The following is a 22,269-nucleotide window of genomic DNA, read 5'->3' as shown; positions in this document are numbered from 1 at the left end:
TGACTCAAGGTAAAATTCCTGTACTTAGTAAAAAATTAGTCTGAGAAATGGAATAAACAGCTAAATTGAAACAGAATCACCCCACTTTATAGCCCTCACTGAATTTGTAATTGTCTGTGGATATCCCCACTGGATCCCCAAAGGTGTGACCCGCCTGTTGTCGGAGGCCTAGCAAGGCTCCTGGCCTTGCAAACATTTGACAGATACACGGTTCATGAGTTTGCTGACTCTTCTCTCCTCACTGGAGGCGTAAGCCAATCTGTCTTCCACCGCCACATTTCTGAGTCGTACAAATCAATAGCAGCAAAAACAAGACCAAGGAGAAAATGGGTAATTTCAAAAGAGGTCTTGGAAAGACAGAATCTAACTGTGTATCTTTTAAAAAGGTTGGGGGAGGGGGGGCTGGGCATTGGGACCCGGGCAGGGAGAAGGACAGAAGTAAAGAAGGGCATATGGCAGACTAAGTTGGATCTCGAGCATTCTCTTCGGCACATCAGACCAGAGGGCTCGTTTCTCAAAGCCAGTGCTGGATAACTGAGATGAAGAGGAGCTGGAGGGGGCAGATGTGTGTTCTTCACTGGGCCTTGTGGAATCTACTTGTCAAGGAGTTAAAACCGTGACTCTTACACAGCAGAAACTGAGTGTGTGTCAGGGATTTATTCTGCTCATTAGTGACGGGGCCCATGAGGTGGCAAAGCTGCTTCCAGAAGCATCTGAGGAACTGGATGCTTAGAGGCATTTTTTTTAAAAAAGAATGTTAGGATCACAAAACTGCTTAAAGTCCTACAGAGCAATGAAATTGTAATCTTTGGGGTTACCTTTTCTACAAAGCTAAAATCTGCAAGCTGACATGTAACCTCACAGTGGTGTGGCCTCCAAACAGTGGATAGCAAAGCCCCACCAGGCACCCTTACCCGGAGAGTTAAGTCATCTTGGGCAGTCCTAGGTCATGGTGGGCCACACTGCCCTTCCAAGTTGTGTTATTTGCAAGTGTTGGTTCTTTGATCAGGGTCAAGTTTTAGGCCAGGGTGACCCAGAGGGCTAAAGGGAATAAGCCCTAGGAAGAAAAGAAATCCCCTTGGCTATTACCAGGGGAGTATGGACAGTGAGGCCTCACTCAGGCCAGAACGCTGCAGCCCATGGTGCTGCTCTCCAAAAGCCCCTCCGCCCAAGTCTGCCTGGGGGCCTGGGCAGGACCCAGAGGGCTGGTGACAGGAAGGCTCTTCCCGCATCCTCCGCTTCAGCCCCAAGGAGCCACCGTGGCTCAGAAAAACTGCCCCTTGCTGACATGGAAAGCTACAACCCTGGTTTTCAAAGTTTAACACCCATAAGGAGTTTTGCACCATTAGCAAATAAATACTGCTTTTTTCGTCTTAAGCTTGTGCTTTTACTTTCTGTATCTATATTTACGATGTACATAGTATCTTAGTATAATAGGATGTCACATGTAGATGATGCTAACTCAGTCTTTTTGCTATTAAGGATGTGCAACCCAAAAGAGCTTGGAGACCTGTATTCACATCCATTCCTCCTCAGGTAATCCAGTGTGTCTGAATCACATGGAATCTCATTGAAATGCAGATTTTAATTATTATAGGTCCAGGAGGACAGAGATTCCACATTTCTCACAAGCTCCCAGGTGATACTGATGTAGCTGGTCTACACAGCACACTTTGAGGAGACAGCAGGTTCTGGCTCCTAATCTGTAGAAAGTTGCTGACCCAGCGGCCCACCTGGAGGTGGTGTGCATCCAAATGCCAGAGTTGAGTGAAGTGCTCACCAGCCCACCTGCATTCCAGAGATGGGAGCAGTGCCTGCACTAGGGTTACCCAGCGTGGGTTAACATTCCCCATCCATCGCTTGCTGGTATTATAACCTTAAAGAAGTTATTTAGCCTCTCTGAGCCCCAGTTTGTAAAGTGAGTAAGCCACAGTCCCTGTAAAGTGAGATCAATAACAGCACGTCCCTCAGGTTGTTCTGTGAAAGTCAAATGAGATGGTGTGTGTGCCGCCCTGGGCACAGTGCCCGGGGTGTGCAGGATGGGGGCTTCCGGGATGCAGGATTCTGTTCTAAACCCAGGACCGTGGAATGGTTGGTCTCATGGTCAGTGCTCAGCAACACATCTGCATACTGTCTCTATGGCCCAGGCTCCGTGGCTCCATTCTTAGGTGTCTGTCCAGCTGTGGGCGTGAGCGCCGGCACTGCCCCTGCCAGAGCACTGGCCGTTCTCTGAGCTGCGGCTGCTGGGGCGGGGGCTCCATCACCCAGAGCTCTCTCCGACACGCCTTAGGCTTGCTGATCCCTAAGGGCTTCCACCTTCTGTCCCTGCGGTTGCTCCTCTCAGTAACATTGTGACACGAGGAGAAATTTATCTTAGTGGGCTCTATTTTCCTTTTTTAAAAATCCACACATGAAGTCCCCAAACAAACAGAAATCCATGGTCTAGTTTTATCCAATAGATGGTGTTATCTGGAGCTCTGAGGGATAGGGGGAAAGAAAATGGTTTATGAAGTAAAAGCGAACCAATTAAAAGATCAGGCTCCCCTTAACTTTTTCTACAAAGACCCACTTTTCCATGCACGGACAACACCCAGTTCTTTTCAGGTTTTATAGCCACCTCGTTTGGGCAGAGAAATCAGGAAGTCACTTGCTGCACACAAGACTGTTATAAGCCTCTTTGATAATAATAATAAAAAGAGGATGAAAAGCAAGTAAGAAACCCGTAAACACTAACTTTAAAGACCTGAGAGCAGTGGGCCTCGCCTTTCCTCTGCTCCCTTTCTTACCTGCAAACCCCTAACCATATTTTCTACCAGCAGTCACTGCAGCCTCAGGGAGAACATGAAATACTGAAGTAAAAGAAAATTCTAGCCTTTGATATTCTTAATTTTTTTTTTCTGATTTTCTCTGAAATATGAACCCACCGCTGATTATCCCAGGGACTTGATCTCAAAAATACAAGATGGGCTGGTGCCGGTGGGGGAGATCTTGGTGAAGGGGGTCCCACTCTCTGCTCCCTGCTTCTCTACCCACTTTGGCTTCGAGTACCATGTTTGTGGAGTTGTTTGTCCTACGTGGCCACCAGTGCACCCCGTCCCAAGGAGGCCGGTCCTCCCACTGCTGCCCTTTAGGGCCAGCTCCTGGACTTGGAGCGTGGACCCTCACAGGGAGCTGGGAGGAAGGCCCCCTGTAGGGCAAGCACTGCAGAGGCTCATTTTCTCAGCGCTGTAACAAAATGCCGTAGCTCGGTGCTCCTGAAACCAGATGGGTTCTCTTACTACTGGGATGAACTAGAGAAGTAGAACTCTATTATCACTGCTATCTAGAGGAAAGACAGTCTCTTCCTCAGAGGCTCTTGGCATTGTCTCAAGGAAGGGGTATGATATATGGCTGAGGTCACAGGCTCCATGCTCTGGCCCCACAGGACCAGTGAGACGTCACATAGTGGGAATTCCTGTGCCCCATGAGGAACACTGTCCCAGGCGACTCAACCCTCGGTGGGCCTCCAGTGCTGTTGTACAATCTCAAAGTTTCGGGGTGACTTAATGTCACTCCTAGATCCTTCACCACAGCCCGTACATTCATTGTAAAGATGATCCAATTAAAAATGTTAATAATAGACATGACCAAGATGGAACTTGAGCAGCTAGTAAAATTGTTGAATACATTGTTGAATACTTGGAGTTTAATTCATGAGAAGAAAGCAGGGACAGAAAAGACCAGGAGGAGGGGATTACATCAAAGTTAGTCTGATCTAAACACCTTGATGTGCTAATGGCACCAAGTGCTTTAGACCCAAGGATACGGTGATGTCAGATGCTTTACTTGTGCACACTTGGAGCCCAGTTGGAAAGGGGAAGGCGTCACTCACAGATAAGGGAACTGGGCCCAAATTTTATAACCTAATTTAATTAGCACTGATCTGAGGTTGCTGGTACCTGGTTTTTCCGGTTTTCAGGAAATATATCTTGGCCTGGGGGTGATGGAGTACTGAGGGAGGGCGAGTTCAGGGAGGGGTTTGGGGGGTGGGCTGTGAGACTTGAAAGGCCTCAATATTGAATTTCATCTGTGATGTGATAAAACCTCAGGCCTCCCTCTCTTCACCTGCCAATATGTACAGAAAGCCACACCTCTCCTACATCAAACATTCAGTTACGATAAACCCCAAGGTAGAGCGAAGGAGACTTTCAACTGTGGCAGTCACTGGAAGGGAAATGAAAGAAGTACACAGACACCCAAAGGTAAGAGGAAAATACCCAAATCCCTCTAAAGTCTGTGGAGCTCAGGAGGAGAAAATCCTTACGGGGTGGAAGCCTTCTGAAGATCCTCCTGTGTTTGCCATTTCTTTCTCTCACTAGGAGACCTGTATCTGGGGACAACTGGGGCATTTATGGTCATTAAAAGATGTAACACCTACCCATATACACAAACGCATATATTTTCTGATTTGTGGGACAATTTAAGTGGGGCAATGTGAAATAAGGAGTAAGTTTTTAGGGAATTAGTGTAAAACAAGCAGGTTGTGTTACTGAAGGTAAAGAACCTTATGGTATTCAAAATACAGAGAGAGTATTAAGCTGAACATTATAGGATTTAATTAGAGTGAATAAATTATTCCTTATTCTCAAAATGCTGTGAAGTATGTTTCTGTTGTGCTACATGGTTTGAAGAATTTCTACCATACGTGCTGTATCTGCTGCTCTCTTGAGGCTCATGATGAAGGATGGGTCTCCCAGGGGAAGCCCACCCATGGGCTGGTGCCACCACTGAATGAGCTGAGAGCTCAGCCTAAGGGAAACAGCGTGAGTCTTTTATTTTGTGAGCTTTCATATGGATTTATCTTCAGTGTTTTTCTTTCTAGAGTGATTTGCTGTTTACTGTTCTATTTTGCTCACAGGAACCTGGTTCTTTAAATAGGAGTGTCTGAGTTGTCAAAATCTCATCCTTAGTCACTGGTTACCATGTTTTGCTTTTTTTTTCCCCCACAAAAGTGCCTTTCTCTTAATTAGAATATGAACTTTTATTTCCCATATTTTGGGTTTCATATTCGGTGTAGGGGAAGGATGAACAGTTGCCTGAGTCCATTTTTTTGATCACAGTAATATGTTGGTGGGGTTGCTTTGGAGCCACCATGTAACACAGAGAGGGGGGTGATTTGGTTTAGAAGTCACATGACCTGGGGTGTGCAGCGGGCTCTAGCACGATTCACCAGTGGGACCTCAGAAAAATCCTGGAACTCTCTGAACCTCAACCTCCTCAGGGGTAAGGCTCACCCCGTCTCACAGGAAGACCACAGCGGGGCGGGGGGGGGGGGGGGTTCATCTGGATAAGCCTAGATATTGTAACTAGAAAACATTTGAGAGGAGGGAGGAATCTGAAAGACCCTCTCCTGTCCTGCCCAGTGGCGTAGCCACTAGCCACACGTGGCTTTGATTAAAGCTAATAGGCATTAAAAATCCAGGTCCAGTTACACTAGCCATGTTTCGAGCACTCAGCAGCCACATGTGGCTAATGGCCACCATACTGGGCAGCTCCAGGCTCAGCTGCCCCATCTTATGGCCAAGGAAGAGGATCTGAGAAGTGAGTGCGGGACTGGTCAGCGCTGGAGTTCACTGTCAGTACAGAGGGTGTGGACATCCCTCCAACCAGCTCCCGCTGTCTTCCCTCTGCCCACATCTTTTCAGGAAAAGGGGGGAACTTACAGAAAGAAGGGGCCCCTCATTTGTAGTTTGCAGGTCAGGGATGGACACTTCTACGAGACCCTCAGCCTGGGCATTGCCCTAAATTCATCACAATGTCCTGAAGAGCCCCCAGGTTCATTCTTCTGCTGAAACCACAACCTGCTGTTGCAGATGATAGAGTTTTACAAAGTAGTCTCTAAAAAGGCCTCTCGTAACTGATCTGCATCCTGACTGCATGAATGTCAACAGCCGATGTGAGGGCAATATTACACTATAATTTTGCAAGATCAAACCATTGGGGTAAAGAAGACACCAGGTCTCTGCATTATTTCTCATGACTGCATGTGAAGCTATAGTTATCTCAAAACAAAGGTTAATTTCTTAAAACGTCCTTTTGCAGCTCTTACAACTCACAACTTTTTCAATTCAAGAATATCTGCATTCTTTAACACCCTAGAAACGGATTGTGGACAGCCTTTCAATGCAAAGTGAATTTTCTCCTCCCAGCTCCTAAGAACCCCGGTTTTACTAAATTTAGAGTTCATGATAGTATTTTACTTACAGCAGCCATTTTGCATTGCCACGGAATTTCAAATAAGAATACATAGCATAAAGCTTCACAATGCAGTTTTTTAAAGCTAAAGCATCTCTCTTGTGGGGCTCAGGCACACAGCACCAGTGATGGAAGTTAGGGAAGGCACAAGGACGTGGGAACTGCACGTGGCAGGGACTGATCTTGACTGGCATGCAGAGCCACGGGATTTTGTTCAGTTCAATTGACTGCTGCTGCCGAAAGGACTGGCAGGAAGTAGGAGATGGCAACCATAGTCGGCAAACTCCTTTCCTTGGCATCTTTGCTGCCTTCAGTTCTCCTAGAAAATACTGGGATTGTTTGTGGACCTTTAATGCAACAATAGAAAAGTGAGGATCTTTGAATTTGTGCTCAGGGTCTTAGACAGAATTTGTGGCCTTGAGAGGTGTGTGCACTGTCGTCATGCTGGGAAGCGGAAAAGCAGAAAAGCAGCAAAGCAGAAAAGCGGCGTCCTGGCGGCTGGTGAGAACATGGGCCTTGGGTGGGAAGTCTTGGTTGGACTTCCTTTTTCATCACTTAGTATTGGTTGTGTGAACATAAACAATTCACCTAACCTCTTTAATCCTCAGTTTCTTTATCTGTGAGACAGGCACAACAAAACCCACCTGTTTCATAGGATTGTCATGAGATGTAACTTGGGTTCATCCGTGTGAAGCACTTGAAGGAATGAACACGACTCTCTGCAGTGGGCAGTGTGCTTTTGTGGATTCACAGAACCACAAGGAAAGGCCAGGGTGGGGGTGCCTTGAAAGTGTCCCATGTGCTGGCCCTGGACGGAGTTCATATTCCCACTTGGATATCTTTGTAGATTTCCTTTCTGTGCTTTACAGGCAAAGTCCAACGGGGAGAAAATCTCTCCGGGATTTCATCCAAACTGTTATATTCTGAGAAAGGGTGTTGGGAGAAATAGCTCATGACTCATCCTACAACTGCATTTCCTTTCCTTGGTTTCCCTGAACACACCTGGGGTTTTCGTACAAAATATAAGCTTGGAAAAATGAGAGTTGGCCTGGCCACATGTAACATGGACACACTGCCTCTGATCTTTCCCAGCCTGGTGACCACTCATGAGACAGTGAGCCCAGCACACTCAGGCTGCAGAGCTGGGCCCAGGACCCCTTGCATGAGAATAAGTTCATTTTGACCCCCAGAGCTTCAGAAAAGAAAACAGTTGTTAACACCGGCCACTGCTCATTTAATATAAATACCTGTTCTTTTTAGAATCTCCATAACAAAAAAGGCAGCCCCACCTATGACATATAAATCTAATGTTTGTTCCTCAAGAACTTGGCTTGTCCCTCTTGGGTCCCCTCTGCTCCAGGCGTCCCCATTGCACAAGTCCACCACAGAAAGGGTTCTTGGGAGGATTCCTGATGAGGGCCTGGCACCAGCTCTCCTGGGTGAGTCTCAGAGCAGCTGAGCCCATGGGAAGAGAAGCAGCTACAGCAGATCCACTGGGAGAGGCCAGGCTGTGATGGGGTGGCTGGCCTCCAGGGATGCTGGAGCCCCCATCTGAGTGACCACAGCCAGGAAAGCCCAGGGCTGGTGGCTCCTGCGGGCGGGGGTGTGACCTTAAGCTCTAGCCTCCTTCCATGAGGACTTCCCTTCTGCTTGTCTAGAAGGGAGAGAGCTGGATGGTGCTCCCTTGCTTCATTCTGATTCTTTGTTTCTGTCATTACAAATCATTCTCGTTTTTCTTCTTCCCTCTACAACTGCAAAATCTAGTCAGGGACCACCAGAAGTCCTTGGTGGTGGCCATTCTGCAGAATCTGCTCCCCACCTGCTGGGAGAGGCATTGAGGGAGGTACCATAAGGTGGCTGAGCTCTCCTACATCTGTGGATCTTCGACCCAACAATTCTGTCCCTAGGAATTTATCCTAAGGAAAGGATTAGATTTCCTTGCACTGTGTGAGTTATGTATAGTGTGACATTGATTATAACAGTGAAAGAGCTTGGGGGATGGGTTAACTACTCATAGGATATCCATGTGGTGGAATACTACGCAGCTATGCTCCTGGAGAATATTTCATGACAAAGGGAGATGTTCATTAAATCATTAAGCAAAAAGGATACAAAACTCTTTGTACAAAATGATTCTCGATTAGATATATAGATGGATAGATAAGATAAAAGGAAACATCAAAATCTCAATATTTCTGGATGGTAGGACTACAAGTGCTTTCTAGGTTTCTTCTTTATAACTTTACATATTTGAAAATTTCCTACGATTAGTATGTATTGTTATTATAGTCAGAGAATTATGGAAAAAATGTCAGTGAGGCTGTCATGAAAGAGGTCATGGTCCATTGTTTTGTTTGTTTTGTTTGGAGGGCAGTGGAGACAGAAGTGTGTAGCCCACCTGCTTCCTCAAGCTCCTTAAAAAAGTTCTAGGAGATACACTTGATGATCTGGCTTTAAGAAAGTCAGATATCAAGTATTTTGGAGGAGCATAACGGTGACCTGTAAAGGCACTCACCACCAACATCACCTTGTGAGCTCAACCCATCCTCCACTAAAAATTCTAAGGTACCGATCACCTGTTCTTTGTTCAGTCTCCTGGGAAAGCACCAAGTCAGGTCCCAACACAGGGTTAGAACTTTGGGGAATCCACTGCAATGATCTCCACCAATGGAGAAATGAGCCCAGAGAGACTGGTGGTTGCCTAAGGTAGCCAGGCTGAACCAGGACTAGGGCCCACCCTCCCAACTCCCCTCTACTTAGCACTGTGTCACATCAGTAAGTCCCTCCTATGAGCTGCCTTCAATCCTGGTTGCTAGTCGAGAGCTAGCAACCTGCTCCCTGGAAGGCAGCATTTTGTCAAACTGCCAGTTGCCTCCCCTTAGTGCATCATGAGGTTGATACTGTGGGTCAAGACTAGTGTTTATTCTTTTTAATGGAATGGAATACATAGTATAACATTGAATCACATAGTGGGAAATATTAGGTAGAAAGGATGGTTTGTAAATCTTTTACTCCAGTTATATGTGTATGTGCCTACGTGTACACGTGTTCAAAAGACTTGGGTTCATGGGCACAGACCCTTGGAAAAGTCAGTGTCTCAGAAGACACACCTTCCTCATTTTCATACAGTGTTTTATGCCAGGCTGTGGAATAACATGCAGACATACTCTGAGGAAAGCCCCAGCCTTGGTCACTTCTGTGAGGCCAGTGGCCCACCGTGACTGCCCCAGAGGACCCCAACCATTCACCGGGCACCCAGACCTGAGTGCTCCGGATGCACCCCACGCCTAGGTGTTGGCCTGGCTGGACACCCCAGAGTGTGAGGCCCCAGCTCCCCTTCGGCCAGTGACAACAGCAGCAGCTGGGCTCCTGGGAAACCTGACACTTGAGTCATTTCACCACAGGTTTGAATGTCACAGGAAAGCAAGCATTCAAAGATGCAGTATTCTGGTCATGAAAAACCAGGAGGACACCAGATTGGACCAGAGCAGGGGGAACTCCATGAGACAGGCTCCTCTTGCCTGGGAACATGACACTTGAGCTTCTGCACACCAAGTTTGGCTCGCTTCTTCCCTCCACGCCCCACCTTCCTGGGACTTTCTCAACACCAGCTAAATGGCAGTTTGTTTCCATTTTTTAGACTCACCTCTGGGCATCTGGCTCACTAAATCCTCTGTATCACAGACACCAGGAAACTCATGCTTCCTTTCCATCCGCTTGCTTGCTGAGGAAGCTGATTGCCAGCTTAAGTCCCTTTCTCCTCTACCCACTAGGCTATGTGAGTCCCCAGGTCCCCAGCCACAGGCATCCATGGAGCTTCATCGGCCTGCTGCCCACACTTGGCCTTGCAATGACTTCCTTTGGTTTCACAGAAATCTTGGCTTCACTGAGTCACCCCCACCCCCATATACGCACACTATATTAGGCATGATTCCAACATGTTCTCAGAATCAGGAATTCCAGGGAAGCCACAGAGAGCTAGATGTTGACACAAATGATTCTCTGGCTCTCGCCCATTTTCCAAGCATGACCTGGAGAGCACCACGTCCATTCTCCGTGGGTGCCAATTCTGATTGCCTCAGCCCCCATCTGGAGGTCGCTTCATGCGGAGTGGCCAGAGGAGGGTGGTATGTCATTAGGGGGCTGTCGCTCCCAGATTCTTCCACGATTCTGTTGTCATCCCGCTCCAAGCCTGGTGCCTTTTTTCAGCCAGCTGTGAGCCTGGAGAACCCATACCCTGCCTTGGTCTTTCGAATTGACCTTAAGGTCACAGCATCCCAAATAAGCCTCCCTCTTGGGCTTTTAGGTTTCCTGAAGCACCTGATGTCTCAGGCCATTTGAGCAGAGGCCTGCTGCAGAGGCTCAAGAACCACACTTCAGCCTCTGACTCCAGGGGTGAGCGGCAAGAGAAACGAGTGCCCGACTCCTGGTTTTGCCATTTCTAAGGAAGGGTCCTGAAGCATTCGAGTGGGTGTAAAGTGCCCCCCAGCTGCCCTTCCTGCCCCCTGTGTGCTGTGCACTCTGTGTCCCAGTTTTTTTAAACACTTTGCTCTGTCCTCTGCTCCTTGCCTCTTCTCCTCTGTCCTGCCCTCACCCTCTGCCCCCTGCCCTCACCCTCTGACCTCTGCCCTCACCCTCTGACCTGTGTCTTCACCCCCTGACCCCTGCCCTCACCCTCTGCCCGCCCCTGCCCTCACCCTCTGACCCCTGCCCTCATCCTCTGACCTCTGCCCTTGCCCTCTGACCTCTGTCATCCCCTGACCCCTGCCCTCACCCTCTGCCCCCCCACCCTCTGACCCCTGCCCCCACCTTCTGACCCCTGCCCCCATCCTCTGCCCTTACCCTCTGACCCCTGCCCCCACCCTCTGCCCCCCCCTTGCCCTTACCCTCTGACCTCTGCCCTCACCCTCTGACCCCTGCCCCCACCTTCTGACCCCTGCCCCCATCCTCTGCCCTTACCCTCTGACCCCTGCCCCCACCCTCTGCCCCCCTGCCCTCACCCTCTGACCTCTGCCCCGACCCTCTACCCTCACCCTCTGCCCTCTGGCCCCTGTCCTCACCCTCTGCCCTCTGGCCCCTGCCCTCAGTAAGCCCTTCCCCACAAGCCTTCAACTTCAGCCCACTGAGTGCATTTGCCTGTTTTTATTTTCTTTTTTTACCTGCTGAAGGAAGGAATATTTCATGGTTATTAATGAAAGTGATAGCAATCCCTTGTGTATTTATCTTAGATTATGTGGTCGTTATAAGATGAAGTACCTCAAGCAGTCAGTCTGCGGTTGATTTGAAAACAGACGAGTCTCAACAATGAGCTTAAGGAAAGGTGTCAGGTATAAATCTTGTCTTCAAACAGTCAGGGTGCATTCCAGACTTCAGAGACACTTCTTTGTATAAAGGTGCTTTCTTCCCCCCCCCCCCCCCCCCGCCTTTCTTTTCCTTGGGCCTGGAGGAGGATGAAAGTGCAGGGGTGTGTACGTTCGTTCGTTTAGTCTGATAATGAGGGCGAGGCTCACGGGCATGGTAATTTGGCAGCTTTGGCACTTCCTGTAACAGTTTTAATTTTTTTTTTTTTATCCAAAGGCTGCTTAAAGACAAACATTTTTTGTTAAACTGCTGGTAGTTCATTTTCTGCAGGAACCGTGCAATTAATCTTGTTTATATTAAAGAGACAGGTTGCCTTTGTCAGCTTTCCTGAGCTATAATTAATGAAGATCAAAAACGTTACAAAGACATAATATTTAGCTTACTGCAGATGAGGCTGGGCAACAGCTGCATCAATTAGAGGAGCAAAAGGGAAAACAAATATCCTTTCCTTTGGAATACCTCAGATACATTAAAAAGCAAGGATCCCGAGGTGTCCTCCCTCCACCAGCCTTCTCCGGGAGGCCTGGTGAAAGATGGGGTTTGGACATCAAATGGTGTGTAATGCCCCATCAATTATGCTTTACATGCAGTTGGGGGCACCACATGTCTCTCCTCACTTAGCTGAAATGCATCCAGGTGTGTGTGGCTCTGGTCTGAGAACCTCCTCACAGAGAAGTCCGTGAGGAAACTGGGACGGCAGGTAGAACCTGGCAGAACCATCTAGCCCACTGGAGACACTAAACACAGCCAGGCCACTTCACTTAGAGCCTCTGTTTGAGGGACCGTTATTAGGAAAACCCAAACAGAACCGATGAGGTGTACTCCCAACGGCAACATCAGCAGCCCCGCCCATGACTTCCTGACCTGGTGACTAAGACCTGTGGTCTCCAAGTGAGAGTTTAAGAGGGATCGCCTCTGCCTCTAAACCAAACAACGTGGGCTTTCGTCTGCCTCAAGATGCCAGTGGCAAACAGCCGCCTGGGAGCCCACTGGGATACTTCATGGAGACCTGGAGTGGCTGGAACTGGCTGTCAGTGGCAGCCATGCCGGTTCCCTCACTCACAGCTCAGGAAACAGGAGTGGGGGAATTGTAGAAAGTAGTGCAAAGTCAGCCAGTTGGAGTCATCACCTTCTCTGCTGGGCTTTACGAACCTGGGATCCTAATTGCAGAAGTCCAGAACAAGGAAAAAAATGCCAAACAAATCATAAACCAAAGATTTTCAGCAAACTCTGGTGATGCAGGATGGTGGCTGAGCAGGTGGAAGGAGTTGCCCATAATCGGGTATCTACAAAGGAAACTTCAGTCCATCAGCCAGGTCATAACCATCTAACCAGAAAAGCCCCCCGTGGGACCCTTTTGCACAACGCCATGTGCAGCGTCTACCTGGAGGGACTGACAAATGTCAGAAGCTTTCTATCTGAAGGACTTGGTGCACAGCTGGTGGGCAGTAGGTGGAGGAATGAAGTGATTTCAGTGGCATCAGGAACACCCAGTATTCAAAAGCAAACTGTGTTCTTACCCTGAACTAAACCAGAAGCCATGTCTGGGTCACAAAGGATGCCTGTACAGGGGCCGTTCTCACACATCATGCCCTTAACTTCATAATTGCACTTTTATGCATCAGTATCGTCATTGAATATCATCAGACAGCCTTAAAGATGCTTATTGCTCGGTATTTGTGATAGTAAACCTTGGGAAATGACCTGAAGATCAGATATTAGGGGATTTGTTGATTGAATTATGGTCCATGCATATAGTGGAATAGCTTGGACCCATTAAAAAGACCGTATTTTATGAATAATTAAAGCTGTAAGAAAAAAAAGCAAACGCTGAGTAGCACGTATACTGCTATCCTAGTTTCATTCTTAAAGATATCTATGTGCAAATAGAAGACTGAAAGAAAATGCATCAAAATGGATTGTTTATGATTTTTATTTCTTCTATTTTTCTTTTATTTTCCAATTTTTCCATTGCAAAAAATTTCTAAAATTGGAAAACAGCTTGTATTCATTAACACTTACTATGCACCAACCACTGTTAGCACTTTATACATATCATCTCACGTCATTCTATTAGTAGCATAATTTTACTAATGAGACAACTTAGATACAGAGATAATTAAATTATTCGCCCACAGTCACATAGCTAGTAAATGATCAAGCCAGATTTTGAACCCAAGAACTCTGACTTAAGGGTCCTATATGTATAATCATCACCCTCTAATGCTATTGTTCAAATCAGTTTGTGAGTGCCTCCCTAGGAAAGATGCACCAGTCACTTGCAACCCTGTATGAATTTCTGTATAAAATTATTTTCTTAGTGACAGCTGGCTGAATCAGAATCACGGAGGGAATGGGTAAAGGAAAGCAGGTAAAAACAAAGAATTCGGGGACCTGGCAAAACACCATACAAGGCACAGGTCTAAGTGAGAAAAGCACTGCCTGGAATGGAAAGACAAAGCATATGCTTCACAAGTTTGCCAAGAGGAGTTGGTAGGGAATCTTTTTCCAAGTATAGTTTCTGGGCAGATGGCCACATGGATGGGGTAGAGGCCACACTTACCCAAAGTTAGCAGGGTCTCCAAACTTGGAAGAGAGAGGGCAGGTTGGTTTCAGAACATCTGTGAAATTCCATTAAATCATGAACCATTCAAATGATAAACAGAAATTTCAAGCCATATAACCTATGTCTCGATTCATAACCATCTGCCCAGCACACTACCATCGTCCTGCTGGTTCTGGATTGGGATTCTTGTTCTGAAGAGAAAATGGTCTGAGACACAGAATTCATGCCATAAGAATGTTTCCTGTGCTCTCTGGGCTGCTGTAACTGAAGGATCTTAGAAGGAGGTGATGAAGGAATTGGTGGGTCACAAGTGTTAGTTCTCTTCTTCAACTTTCCTGAGTGACAATAGTAAGAAGTCTTGGATGGGACAGTCTCTTACATAGAGAGGCTCCTTGAATTCTGTTTTTCTGGCCCTAGAATTTTTATCATGCTTTTCAGGAGAGAGCTGAGAAGTGCAAGGATCTTGGCAATCTTCTGTGTCCCATTCGTAGTTTATAGAAAAACATTATTTTAAAGACTATCCATGTTCTCGGTCCCTTGTATGAACGAGTCTGGTTCAACTTCAGTTGATTCTTGGACAAACAGATGATGGTAAAAGAGCAGAGAAAAGACTCGGAACCTCTGAACCATTTTCTTCTGTCCAGCTTGCCCCCTCTGTCCAGTTTTCTAGATGCTTCCTTTGTTTCCATTGCCACCACCCTACTTTGGGACCTTATTTTCATATACCCGCCTCCAGTGTCTCATCACTCACAGCTGTCCTGCAAGGACACCATCAAACTAATTTTCCTAAAGAATCCTTTTACTGTGTCCTGGCCTACCAAAAACAACTTCAGAACTGGACAAATATAGGATGCAACTTCAACTGTTTTCAGGCATTGGGCAAAAAGCAACACAGGGCTGTGATCTTTAAGAAAAGAGAGACACATTCATCACCCAACTTTGTGCTGGGAGGCACTTTCTAGACCACAGTGAGGCCAAGCAGAGAGGCCATCTCACTGAGATGAAAAGGCAGATACTGGAAGTTGGGGCTGATAATGTATCTAGAATTTGTAAGACAAGACACCATATAGGAAAGAGCTACACCGAAGGGAGCCCTATAAACTGGCATAAGGGGTCCCCAGGGGTCCTTGGCCAAGACTCAGCACAACCCAGCAGAGAGCAGCTCCCACAGAGTTATGGGCTGAACAGAGTTCAGAAATCTCACAGAGCTGGGAAATTTTGGAGTGCTGGCACAACCGGGGTGGAGAAGGCTCACTGAGAACTTTAGGCCATCAAATGACACCCCCAAAAGTCCATGCTTAGGTATAAGGATCATGCGTTAGGACTAAAGAGAAAAAGCTAAATAGACCTGCCCTAATTAAGAACGAAGTCAAGCCTGACAGTTTCAAGAGAATATGCCAGTAATTTACACATGTTGTCGAGAAACCCAGCACTCTGCTGAAGTAGATTCTCTAAAACATAGCATTATAATGTCCAGCATTCAGCAAAACCACTACCAGACATAAGAAGAAGGAAAATGTGACTCATAATTCAGGAAAAAGTAGTCAATAGAAACAGACCCCAAGACAACAAAAGTGTGGGAATTAACAAAGACTTTAGGACATTTAATATCAACATGTTCAGTGATTTAAGGGAAAAGTTGGACATAATGAATGAACAGATGACAATTCTCAGCAGAGAAAGTGAAATTATTTTTTAAAAATGGAACTCTAGAACTGGAAAGTACAATATCTGAAATGAAATACTCAAAGAGGGCTTAACAACATGTTGGAGACCGTAGAAGAAAGAGGCAGTGAATTGAATTCAGATCAACTGAAATAATGGAATCTGAAGAAGAGAGATTAAAAAAAAAAAACACATCATGTTTTCCTGTTGGTCAGAAAACCTTTGTCTAGTTAACGAAAACCAAATCCTATTATTTAAGGCCCTTTGCAATCAATCTCCAAACTACCTTCCAACCTGATCTGCTAGTACCCTTCCTGTGAACACACCATTTCAACCAAAGCAGTAAACAAACTGCCCCAGCACCACCTTCTACCTCCCCACCCTAGCCCCTTCCATGCAACATGCCCACATCTAAAATTCTTTTCCCTGCCTCAGGTTCTTAAGACAATATCAAATGCCACTTCATCCATGAAATTTTCTTCAGTGTGCCCAACCAGCAGTGTAATTTCTCTCTTTTGATCTCCTCCCAAAAAACAAACAAAAAAGCAAAGCAAACAACAACAAGGAAAAAAAAACGGTGTGTGTGCTTCCTTATGGAAATATTCTTGGTCCTACTTTCAAGGTCATTTGCCTGTTGTCTAAACCCTCTTATTAGACTAGAAGAACCTCAAGAGCTAGTCTGTGTCTTACTCAGCCTTATGTTCCTTTTGGTACCCTAGCAGCCCCTGGAGGGATGATAATGTTTGTTGAATTAATCAGGATATAATAAGACAGTCCATAACATGGATATTTGTTCTGGTAATAGTGTTGCCAAAAGCTTTCACTGCATATCATAGATCTAAGAGAACCTCATGGACTAGTAGCGTTGGACAAACATTTAGAAGTGATCTAATATAATATGCTCAACTGCCCGGCTAGCTCAGTGGGTAGAGCATGAGACTCTTAATCTAATATAATATGCTCACTTTATAGTTAAAAAAATTGAAGCCTCTGGAAAGGAAGCACCACCCTAGTCCAGTGCTCTTTCCTCTAAACCATGTTACCTCTATCTGCATGCCAGTATCTATAAACAGGATTATAGGTAGGATTTGAAACAAAGAATTTCAAGCCCACATTTAAATTCTTATAAGACTAACCACTCCCATCAAGATGCACTTTATGTGGGAATTCCTTTTGATTCTAACATTCACTACCTGTTAGCAAAGTAATCATAATAGCCTCTCTGGTTGAGTTTTTGTCTGACCCCAGACACAGTGCTGCCCAGATAACAGAAATAACTGACAGCTCAGCTCTTTGTGATCACCTGCTAAGTTTAGGGTTTCTCTAGTATGGTACTGTAGCATGGGCACTGGAATTAGGGTCCACTAGCCAGGACATATTTGCAAGATGGATGTTGAGATGATTCTGAACACACAGGTCCTGTGGGGTTACTGGAGAATGGGAAAGAGGGGCCTCCCACATGATAAGAGTCCACTGAGGAAGAGCACCAAGTACATAGACTCCCTTCAGGATCCTGAGAAACCCCCAGGTAGGTGGTTATCAGTCTGATAAGCAAGCACAAGAAATGGGTGCTCCCCTGAGGCTGGAACGATGCATGGCAGATGGCTCACAGTTGAGTCCCCTAAGGGGGCAGCTATCCTTGGGGAAAGAAGGCTGTCTCACCAAGATTACCCCCTGCTCCTGGGGGCATCCCATATCCAGTGCTTGACTGATGTGGGAGTGTAAAGGCCTGGTCCCGTTGCTCCAATTTAAAACAACTCTGTAGGTCCTGCCTGTCTTCTTCTTCTTTTTTATAAGATTTTATTTATTTATTTGACAGAGAGAGACACAGCGAGAGAGGGAACACAACAGAGGGAGTGGGAGAGGGAGAAGCAGGCTTCCCGCAGAGCAGGGAGGCCGATGAGGGGCTCGATCCCAGGATCCTGGGACCATGACCTGAGCCAAAGGCAGACGCTTAACGACTGAACCACCCAGGCGCCCCCTGCCTAGTTTCTTTGAGGTCTTTCTTAGGACTGCTTTTGCAGCCCAACTTCTCACCTTCACATGTGTTGATCCCCAAAGCTCCCCCCAAAGCATTTGGAGGTCATCCCAAATGGCTGACATAAATGTTATGTATTTCAGTCTCCAGTTTGGGGAACTTCTTGGGGAACATGACCTGAGAAGGGAGCGAAGGCAAGGGAAAGTTCCAGAAGAGCAGAGGTGAGGCCTAAAGGCCACGTGGCACTTCAGAAGCACCACTCAGAGCCCTGATGACATGCCATAGGGAGTCACTTTACGCTGCAACATGAAGGAATAAGCAGTCACTTGCTCCTCCCTGATTAATCTGGCCCTGGCTGGGCTCATGTCTTAATGGCTTCAGCCCTCATGAAAGAAATACACATCTCGGAGGGTATTGTCTGCTTTGCCTTGTAGGTTTGAGTATTTCACTATGCCTGTAACATTCAGTTCCCCAGCTGGGAAGCTCCTTCCTGTGATCAGAAATCACGCCCTCGGGGCTGCCTCCCCACAGCACCATGGCCCAGGCAGAGCTCAGTGAATACGGCCATCTGGTCATTGACTTGTCCATTTTGCTGCAGCCAATCTCCTTAGCTCTAGAGGGATGCATTCCACTTACTCCCAGACACACTAGCTTCTTCAAAAACTAAAGGAAATGAGGGCATTAGCCTCAGTGAGCTCATAGAATCTTTAATTTGGAAGGGACATATTATTCTGAGGTCATTTTCCAGTCACATCTGCTTCTAAGGCGGCATGAAGACCTAGCCCATGATAAATCATAAGCTGCATACGTCATTATTTCAAATGAGTCACTCTTTGGTGTTTGGGAAGAAATGAGAACATCCGTTTTCCATATGGCATACAGGGCTGGAGGGGGCGGGGAGGCCATCACCCAAGTGGGCTCTCTGGCTGGGGTGATCATGTCCTGCAGCCCCAAATCAGTCCTTGACCCTCAGATGATTCTTGTTTATGACAGGGAAAGAGTAGGAATCTCATCACAATTGTTAGGAAAAATATGTTTTTATGATAAAGTTAAACACAAATTGTGCCCTGGTTTCCGAGGAGCTATGGCAGCAGGAAGATGATATTCACTTAGAGTAAGTGGATGCACCAGGCAGTGTCATTCCGAAGTGATGGGTCCTAGGCCCCAGCCACATACAACTATTTGTAAGGACAGGACGGCCAGGCTCAGGGCAGCCATGTTTTCCCAGTAACTAGAAAGCAAAATTGCCAGATATTTCTTGTGCTTTTGCTTTTTCCCTTAGAATAATTATTTATTGTTTTTATTCAAAATAGTGTATGCTGATAGAAAAAAATTCAAGCAATATAGAAGAGTGTAAAGAAGAAAGCAAGAAAAATATTCCTAATTCTCCCATCCAGAAATAACCATTACTAACATTAAGTGGACATTCCAAGTGTATGCATGTGTGTGTGTATTTGTAGGTGTGTGTGTGTGTGTGTGTGTGTGGTGTGTGGGGTGTGTGTGTGGGGTGTGTGTGTGTGTGTGGGTGGGTGTGTGGGTGTGTGGGTGTGTGTGTGTGGGTGGGTGTGTGGGTGTGTGGGTGTGTGTGTGGCTGTGAAGTCCTTGGAGTATCTTTAATACTTTTACTTCTTACACTGGTGAAAATAAAGTAATCCATAGTACATGAAAGAAATGTGAAGACTTCTGTTTTAAAAATAGTCTCTCTTGAGAATAATTCACTCCAAGACCATTTTACTTTTTTTAAAGTTTTTTTAATTGACATGTAATTGACACATATCCTTATATTAGTTTCAAGTACACAGCACAATGTTTCAGTACATGTATGTGTGCACTGCAAAGTGATCTATCTCCATGGTACATTTAGTTAACATCCGTCGTCACACAGTTCAATTATTTTCTTGTGATAAGAAGTTTTAAGATCTACTGTCTTAACAACTTTCAAATATACAGTAACAGTATTATTACTGTAGTCACCATGCTATAATTATATCCCCAGGAATGACTTATTTTATAACTGGAAGTTTGTACCCTTTTTTTTAGGATTTTATTTATTTATTTGACAGAGTTATAACCCCCTTCACGCATCTCCCTCAGAGCCCCCCACCTCGGTCTCTGGCAACTACCCAGTCCTTTTCTGTATCTATGAGTTTGAGGTGGGGTTTTGTTTGTTTTTAGACTCTGCTTAGAAGTGAAATGATACAGTATCTATCTTTCTCTCTCTTCTCTGACTTAGTTCACTTAGCATAATGCCCTCGAGGTCCATCCATGTTGTCACAAATGGCAAGACTTTGTTCTTTTCTGTGGCTGAATAGTATTTTGTTGTGTGTGTGCGTGCGTGTGTGTGTATCACATTTTCTTTATCCATTCATCTGTTGATGGACATTTAGGTTTTTCCCTATCTTGGCTATTGTAAAGAATGCTGCAGTAACCGTGGGGTGCAGCTATCTTTTTGACTTAGTGTTTCTGTTTGCTTTGGGTAAATACCCAGAAGTAGAATTGTTGCATCATATGGTATCATACAGTAATTCTATCTTTAATATTTTGAGGAATCTCCATACTGTTTTCCATGGCAGCTGCATCAATATACATTCCCACCAGTTTTACTCTTTAATACATAAAAACTTTTTTAAGTGTCTAAAAGAGTTTTTAGTTTACAGGCTCTGGACAGAGAATGAACTTTGTAAGAACTGCTTAGTGCTCAGGATAATCCTGCCATCAGTCCCCAGGGGGTTACCTTTATACACAATCCAGTTCAACAAGTTTCCCCAAGCCGCCCCCCCTCAGGTGGATGCTGAGTGTGGGTCCCAGGATCTGCCTCCCATCACACCACATGGAGTTGCCCTGCCCCGTAGGTACTGAAATGGTTATCTGAAGAGCCTCCATAAAGTACAGAGAGAAACAGTGGGGCGGGGGGATTCCAAGGCCTCAGAATATCAGAATAACGAACCTGCACCCAGGTTAATCTTGTACCCTGACTGCCTGTCACATCTGGAATGCTCTCCAGGAACATTTTCCAAGTCCTTAGGAGGACTGCCTGGAGGAGGAGGCTGGCATGTCCTCAAAGACATAACATTTGGAGGTCATCCCAAATGGCTGACTCATTCATGCCTAAAGGGTGGATGTTTCCGATAACAATGCAGAGAAATGGAGGAAATGCACACACAGGCTGGTAATCATCAGTCTGGTTAATTGTGTATTACATAGAGGAGAGGTCAGATGGGAGCACAGGGTGGGGGGTCAACACCCCTGTTATGAGAAAGTTCTGTTAAGCTGGTAGCCCTTGCAATTTGACTGTCCCCTCCTATGCCCCCACTTTGATACACTTCAGCTCCTGCTGAGCTTCCGGCTCCTCACTTCCTCCCCCTGGACCTGAGACTCAGTAAGCCCAGAAACAGTCTGATAGGAGCCTATATTCAAACTCATGGTCTCTGCTCGTACTGGAAAGTCTTCCTTGCCCTGGCCTTTTAAGCTTTTCTTCACAGTTCCCACCCCTCTCCATTTCAAAACCTCACATCATACACATCCTAGCTGCCCCATGAAGCTGGTCAGGCAAGACCTTCCAGACGGCACTTCTCTTCCCTTTCCCCCTGCTCACCCTTCCCAGGGGGCTTATCCATACAGCTGTACTTACATGTCGTCATGGCCTGCTGCCCCTCACAAACCTTCACAAGTAGACAGACTCACAGGCCCACACACTGGACCAAGCCAACATCTCCAGAACTCTGTTTTGGGAAGCTCCCAAGGATTGCAAAAGCTTGACAAAGACCATTATGCAGCCATCACCATCACCCATCTCCAAAACTCTTCCATCTTCCCCACCTGAAACTCTGTCCCCATGACACACCAGCTCCCCATCCCTGCTCGTCCAGCACCTGGCACCCACCATCCTACTGTCTGTCTCCAACTGACGATTTGAGGGACCTCATGTCAGTGGAGTCACATGGTGTTTGTTCTTTGGAGGCTCGCTCAGCATATCTTTAAGGGTCACCCCTGTTGTAGCACGCATCAGAATTTCCTCCCTTTGTAATGCAAACTAGTATCCCATTGCATGCGTATAACCATATTTTGTTTCTCCCTTTGGGATCCATGGCATTTTAAAATAAATATAGTTCATTTTTATTAGCTGTATTTTTATTGTTAAATCACTTCAGATTCTTTTTCCTGGCATTCTTAGTGGTTGGAATTTAAAACACTGATGGTCCAAATAAACCAAGTTGTATTCTTTCTACCCTGATCTCCAATTAGCCCCCCTAAAAACTCAAGAGATATTTTCTCTATTTAAGAATTTAATATTCTTTCTAATTACCAGGTTTCCAGGCTTTAAACGTATTTTTTCAAATTTTAATACCAGCATACTCTAGTTCCAAATCCTTTGGCATCATCTTAGGGCTGTTGGCATGGGAATAAATGGCAGTCAGACTGCCAAAGTAGTGAAATATGTAATGAAACACCTAATAAAAGGTGT

At 46.0% G+C, this 22,269-nt stretch overlaps 1 protein-coding gene across 5 annotated transcripts in view; it reads left to right on the top strand.

Moving 5' to 3' along the window:
- EDAR (ectodysplasin A receptor) overlaps positions 1-22,269 on the top strand; it is a 94,015-nt gene that overhangs the window by 18,226 nt on the left and 53,520 nt on the right. For 4 of the 5 annotated variants that reach the window (XM_027622341.1, XM_027622338.1, XM_027622340.1 and 1 more), the window contains exon 1: positions 4,192-4,241. The exons of the other annotated variant lie outside the window; for it this stretch is intronic. In XM_027622341.1, the coding sequence (XP_027478142.1) occupies positions 4,215-4,241 (27 nt within the window). In that variant the 5' untranslated portion in view covers positions 4,192-4,214. Of the gene's footprint in view, positions 1-4,191; positions 4,242-22,269 lie in introns of those variants that run through there. 5 annotated transcript variants of the gene reach the window in all.

This window comes from Zalophus californianus, chromosome 8 (genome assembly GCF_009762305.2).
Source record: "Zalophus californianus isolate mZalCal1 chromosome 8, mZalCal1.pri.v2, whole genome shotgun sequence".
Lineage (NCBI taxonomy): Eukaryota > Metazoa > Chordata > Mammalia > Carnivora > Otariidae > Zalophus > Zalophus californianus.
This window is presented reverse-complemented; position numbering and strand designations above follow the sequence as displayed.